The sequence below is a fragment of the Euprymna scolopes genome, chromosome 22, assembly GCF_053919585.1.
Source record: "Euprymna scolopes isolate OS-2025 chromosome 22, ASM5391958v1, whole genome shotgun sequence".
In the NCBI taxonomy this organism is placed as follows: Eukaryota; Metazoa; Mollusca; class Cephalopoda; order Sepiida; family Sepiolidae; genus Euprymna; species Euprymna scolopes.
Window position 1 is genome coordinate 4478269 of NC_136503.1, and position 7318 is coordinate 4485586.

The window sequence follows — 7318 nt, forward strand, 5'->3', positions numbered from 1 at the left end:
CTCTGTACCACCCATAGCAATGGCCAACGACTCTTTATCTGAGAGTCCATCTTTCAAACTCCTTGGCCTAACGTTCACAGGAAACATGAGTTGGAACAATTACATTGAAGGCATTGCCAGGGCCGCTGCAAGAAAGGTGGGCTCTCTCTACCGTGCTAGAAAACTACTAACACCCGAAAGTATCCTGTACCTCTATAAGGCCACCATTCGCCCATGTATGGAGTATTGCTGCCACATCTGGGCTGGTGCATCTGCTACTAGTCTCTCGCTCCTTGACAAGGTTCAAAAGAGAGTCGCAAACCTGATAGGCCCTGAACTGGCATCTAAGCTTCAGCCTCTGTCCCATCGACGAAATGTTGCATCCCTCTGCCTTTTCTACAAGTATTTTAGTGGTGAATGCTCTGACGAACTGCAATCACTTGTGCCTCCACGACGTGAGCACCCTCGACAAACCCGACAGGCTACTAAATCCCACCCCCACACTGTAGAGATCCCTAGATGTAAAAGATCTTTTTACTCCAATAGTTTCTTCCCCAGAACCGCTAGACTCTGGAATTCCATTCCAGGTCCCTGCTTCCCCAACAGTACTGACGTGCAGAAGTTCAAGTGTAACGTGAACCGACACCTTGCTGCCCAAATCCCTACATAGTACCCCAGTAGTTGTTGCCCCTGATAGTAGCCCCCTACACCAAAGTGGCAATTTGCCTTGTTTGGGGTGAAAATGTAATAAAAAAAAATACTGATAAAATATTAAATCAAAAAAAAAACATTAAATGACCATTATGATGTATTATTTCTGTCTCTTCACTAAAACAGACTTTAACATTAAATGGATACTTTTTTATTTAGATATCAACCAACAAGGCAATTTGTCCTGTCCTCAGTTAGAGGATGAGAAATCCTTCTTGACTGGGTAATTTTTACTTTTATTACAATCCAGAGGGTCTAGTTTAGGGAAAGTTTGATATCTTCAACATTAAAAACTGACCCAAGTTTGATTTAGTAAAACTTATCCTTTCCTGACCAAGGACAGAATAGATGAAATGGATTATCAGAAATATTTGTTTAGGTTAATTGTGAATTAATCAGGTCTAACAATCGTCAATTAATTCCTATTTAAGTCCACCAAATTAAAGTGGAATGGATTTCAGCACTATTTGTAACCATTATTTTATATGTAAACTATGTTCGTCATACATGCGGCATACTGAAATGAAAATCAGCCGGGGAAAACATGGGCACAATTTGTATAAATAATCAGAGCAAGGTGACAGACAGGGGGTGACATTAGGATAACTTTTGTTGCTTTTTTTTTTTACTTGGAAGTCAGAACTTATCAAGGCCTGAAGACCACTCAAGGATAAGGGTTAATGAATATAAGGTGGTTGTGTAGTAATCGTTAATGGTATAAATTTGGTTATTTTTGGGGATGGCTCTTAAAGAACTTGTTTACATTTGATTTGAAGGCTATCATGTTGTATTCAACTAGGAAGCAGGCCAGTGGAACAGTGTTCCACAGGAGGGCATTTCTGGGATATCATATATAATGGTTGTAGCTTGAAGAGCATTTTTTGTGAAAATTTGGCAGAGGAGGGGGCATAGATTGGAGCTCAGCCAAACACTTGCCATGAAAATAATGATAGAGCAAAGATAGACTCACAACATCTCTTCTTTGGGGAAAGAGGTTGTACGGAAGAGAAAAGGGATATCACTTACTAGGTTTCAAAACTGGTTTGAACTTTATCAAAGCTAGATAGGGCATGCCGACCAGCTCCTTCCCAGATGTAGCAACAGTATTCCATTTTAGGGTGTACCTGGCTCTCATACTTCAACAGTGAGATACCTACTGGAGTGATAGAGTGATCCAACCATTTTTCCAGCGATCTTGACAACAGATTAGATGCATGTGTTTCATTTCAGATCAGGAGTGAAGGTTAGTACCGGAATTTTGTAAAGACATGGAGCTTCCATAAGACGAGAGACATTCATTTCAATCGAGATATAATGGAGGTCAGAGTATTTATGATGTAAGGGGAGAAGCTTGGTTTTCAATGCATTTTCAACTGAATGAAACAAATAAAAAATACAGAAATTTTATGAAACTCATCATAGAACAAAGTTGTCATATTCCAAAAATCACAAATTGATAAAGTAATTTTATTTTTAACCCAGAAAATCAAATTTTATAAGTATCTGAAAAGTAACTGTCTCACCTGCCATTATGAACAAAAATTACAAGAATCAAATGGAGATAACTCAATCATTTTTAACCACTAGATTTATCTTATAATACTGACAAATTTACAGTAATCGCTTAAAATGGTTTTCTTTATGTAAAAAAAAAAAAAAAAAAAAAAAAAAAAAAAAAAAAAAAAAACTTTATCAAGATACATGATTTTTGGAATAGTGACAGGTACGTACATCACAGATTTTCTGTATTTTTATTTTTTTAAATGACATTGAATTCTAAACAAGAACCTAAAATTTTCCTTTGCTTAACACAAGAATGCTTTATCTTTTGACAAGAAAATTATGAACTCCAGTTAATTGACGTTAGCCTGATTCTCAATTTATAAAGATAGTGACTATATTTTTTCAATTGAACTTTCATTTTAGCTATAGAAACAGTGCTTGTTATGATGTAGTCAACAAATCGATTTTTTTTATATATCGTTCTCAGCAGTAGTACTATGCCATGTCGACAATAGTAATATATCCAAAACTTCATCAAGTATAACAACTGCTATTGTGTTTTTAGTAAAAAAAGAAAAAAAGTCTATCACTATAGCTGACAAATATTGCAGCTATGACACAAGTAATCTAAAATATTTGTTTCCCCTGCATTTCATTTCCTACTGCTTACTTTATAACATCTAAGAAAAATGCAATTTTACTCAATTTTCCGTAAAAATAACTTTCAACTAGAAATAACTTTCTACTTGATGATTTTCGTAATTTTTGGATATATTACTATTTTCGGCATGACAACTGAGTAAGTAGTATTGATTTTGCTTAAAACGAAATATTAAAAAAAAAAAAAAATCGATTTGTCGACTTTATCTTAAACACCAAAAAAGCAATTAAAATAAACAAGTTTTGCATATTTGCTTCAAGTTTAATATTAAAATTACAAAGGCACACTTACTTGTGGCTATTTATTTGTTTGAGATACATTTTTTTAATTTAAAAACAAAATACAGATATAATGATTTTTGTTTTTAATATGAAAACCATTTTTTTTTAAATAAAAATCTCTAATGGAAAAGTCATAAAAGTGCATATTATTTCTGTTAGAATCCGACCGGAAATACATAAAAATTTGGTGTTATTGAATTAAAGCTCTTTTCAGGGTTCTTGAAGCTACATGGTCCCTCATTTCAATCGAAATAATGTGGCTGATTGAAATAGGAATCAACCAAAATCGTCAATAATAAAAACTGGGTTCGAAGTTTAACCTTCAGGAAAAAAAAAAAAAACAGTTACAATAAAACAAAGTATGCATTAACAGTTATTAATACTTGCCAAAATTGAGTTTTAAGGATACCTTAAAATTGAATGGTCCCCAAGAAAATGACCGACTCATAACACACTAAACAAAACTTAAACCGATAGAGATATTTTAAATTTATTTTTGTATTGCCAGGGCTTAGGATTAGTGGTAGGATTAAGGAAGGGTGTATCCTAAACATAACTTACAATCTTGATTTAAACAAGGATGAGATTTTAATTTAACTTGAAAGTCAAAAAATAAACACATGCTCTACATTAACCCTAAGTCCGGGTGGCAATAAGAAAAACAAAACAATGTGATAATAAACACTAGAAGAATGTGAAAAGTCACAATCAATAGAATCTTTAAAGTTCAAACTCTTCTTAATACTTAAAGAAATAAAAATAAATATAAAAAAATAAAAAATACTGATTTAAGAATGATCCGACATTTTTATCGATTTTTTTTAAATTATCGATTAAGCACCATATTTTCATTGTTGTTGCTATATCGAAGATTTGAGCTTTAAGATGACTACCATTGACACATTATCTTAACCAAATTCTAATTACTTATAGTTTTATGACAATTTAATTAAACTAATAATTTAATGATCAAACCATATCAGAATAATATAACTTAATTATTACAGCATTGTTTTCTCATTCGATTATTAATTGGACCAATTTGTTATAAAATTATAACTAATTTGGTTAGGATAATGTTTTTCTCAATGACAGCCATCTTAAAGCTGAAATCTTCAATATTTTTTTTAACATATATGTAAGTAATTTAATCTAAATTTAGCTATTTTCATGTTTACAAAATCTGGAATGATGGTCATATGGTCTATAAGGTGGGTGTGATAGAAGTCACAGTGTGAGTCTATTTACAATAACAAAACGTGGATAAGAGATCCTATCGATCACGCACATTGACTTATTAGAGCCATTGCTTGTTGTCTATGCCATGACACCTTATAGGAAATAGATAGTATTAGCTGTAATATATATGTGAAAAAAGTATTGTAAAAAAAAAAAAAAAAACAATTAAAAAAATATTTTAAAACGGGTGCATTTTTAGATTGTACCATGCTATTTTTTTTTTATAATATTTTCAAGTTAAATTCAACTTTTATGCTTGCTTTTGTTTATTACTTATATTTTTATAGCATATTTTGGCAAGCGCATTAAACAATGACCATCATCACTTATAACATAAGGAATATTGCTTAATATCCGAAAAAAATATTTGTTCGCGGAAAATTTTAATGTGATATTCGTTTTCAGCATATCTGAAAACCTATTCGGGTAGTCACTTTAAAGAAATTGTTCAAGTAGAAAGGAAGTAAAAAATTACCTTACAGAATGGTTACAAAACGCCCCTCCCCGCATTAATAATGGGTTGCTAACGTTATTTCAGCACGGCTTCTCTGCATAAGTACTAAATTAATAATGAAATACACTTAAATAAAACTTCATAGTATATTCCGGCAAAAGAATACCCCTTTTTAATTGCACTTGTCCAAATGTAAAATAATCAGTTTTGGACCAGTTTTATAAATCCCTCGGCAATTTCTTTGAGAATTAAACCTATCATCACCTAATTGTGACCATTGTACTTTTTTCTATGACGTCAGAAGATAATGTGACTTTAATGGAACGGCCTTCTATTTATACAGACCACACTCTAGTAGGTTAATATGCATGATCGCAGAGATCCCTATAGTTAGACATTAAATAGATTGTGTTTAACCTGAAATTTCAATAAAAAGGTTTGTTTTTGTTTTTTGTTTTAATTGTACATATTCGTCTTTTCTTTGTCCTGTTGGTATTGTTTTAAAGTTTCTTTCCCAAAAGTGTAACGAGCCAACATGGAAACTTCAGAAAATTTGGGATGTAATCGACCACATTTCGGGGCAAGTTCATGTAATAATGGAGTAAGAATTTCAACGACCTGACGGACCAGGGTTTCCGCCCATCAATATCTTTCAACCCGTATTCGTCTCCCAGGTCGGCCGTGATCAAAACGTGTCCACTCTTCTTGATTAAATTCTGTTTGTCCATTAACAAATGGACGATGCACTTTCCGCTGAATTCGGGACTCTCTCCGGCTAAAAAGTTCTCGATGACTTTGCGGGTCTCTGCGTCTTCTTGGGCCGGGTCTTTCTTTCCGAAATGATCGACGAGAAGCTCAGTCTGGACAAATCCCGGCCACAGACTGACGGAGGAGACCCCGTGTTTCTTCAACTCTAGAGCGCAGTCAACGGCCAGTCGGTCGCAGGCTTCTTTGCCGACCCCGTAGGCCACGTTAAAGGTATAAACAAGTCCTCCAGCCGAGGATACAGTAACAATCAGGCCACTATTTCGTGGTACCATCATCTGGGCTGCCAACACGGAACAGATGTAATGGTTTCGAAGTCCAACGTTGTTGATGTCGTCCCACATACTGAGTGGCTGCTCCCAGAATGGCTTGCCTGTATTGTCCATGATAGCGGAGACGCCAGAATACGCGTTGTTGACCAAAAGGTCCAACTGTCCGTTCTGTTCCCGTTTGATCTTGTCAAAGAGGCCCGTGACCTCGGCGCTGTTACTGTGGTCAACCTGCACGGCAATCCCACGCCCCCCTCGGCCATTTATTTCTTCCACAGTTTCGGTTAACGAACCGAAGCCTTTTTCAGTTTTGTGCAGGGTACGCCCCGTTACGTAGACAGTCGCCCCGGCTTCGCCAAGTTGGACAGCGATCCCTTTGCCGATACCCCGGGTAGCACCCGTGACAAGACACACCAATCCAGCCAAAGGTTTAGACGCCATTGCGCAATAAAGAAGAAAAGGAGCGAAAATTGCTTTGATATAAATTAAATAAACAAACAGAAACAAAAATGTGTATCCAAAATTAACTGTAAATGTAAAATCACTTAACCCGTTCGACAAAAGTGTGAAGAAAATAGGACGTTACGAGTTATACGGTGTAATATGGAAATACAAATACGGTGTTATGAAAATACGAGTTCCTTCTTAATACAAATCCGGGTGTAACCGAGATACGAGACGCGTAAGTGTGAGCAGGATTATTAAAATTTATTTATTTATTTACTAGCAGGCCGCCCGGTGTTGCCCAGTCGCAGAATACATTTAAATACGATATTTTAATTTATGAGGATTTCATATTTATTGTTATAGAGTCAATTCTATATCGATTATTACATTTACCGAATATACAGTGTCAGTACCAATTTCGAAAAGTAAAATAAAAAATGATTTGGGGGCCATCGGCTAGAATTGAAACCAGCTTTGTTCATTAAAGTATGACCTAAATTTATTCGTATACAAAAGCAGAAAAAAAATGGGGATAGTCGACTTACGCCAGGCAAAGGTCGATTTTTTTTTTAAATTTTGATCTCTGGCCAGCTATTTTACCAGATACAAACAAAATGGGAAGTTTTCTACATGTCCAAATATCTTCTATATCAAGTTTCAAGTCTGAAAACCAAAAATTGAGAGAGGAGTTTAGTAGAGACTTTACACACACACACACACACACACACACAGACACACAGAGGCAAGGTCATTTTATATATATATATATATATATATATATATATATATATATATATATATATATATATATAGAGAGAGAGAGAGAGAGAGAGAGAGAGAGAGAGGGAGAGAGAGAGAGAGCGAGAGGGAGATATATAGATATATATAAATACATGTGAGTTTGCTATAATTTTTTCATCCTCAATGCTAAATGCTACAAGAAAATATGCATAAATAGAACTGAACATAATAGTTACATGAAACCAATCGTCCAATAAGAAACCATAAA

General features: G+C 34.6%; 1 protein-coding gene across 1 annotated transcript; it reads right to left on the reverse strand.

Annotated features, from left to right (window-relative positions):
• Positions 1–3101: 3101 nt before the first annotated feature.
• Positions 3102–6482, reverse strand: LOC145243856 (dehydrogenase/reductase SDR family member 1-like). Its single transcript, XM_080106894.1, has one exon. The coding sequence runs from the start codon at positions 6301–6303 to the stop codon at positions 5329–5331; it is 975 nt and encodes a 324-aa protein (XP_079963020.1). The 5' UTR covers positions 6304–6482; the 3' UTR covers positions 3102–5328.
• Positions 6483–7318: the final 836 nt, after the last annotated feature.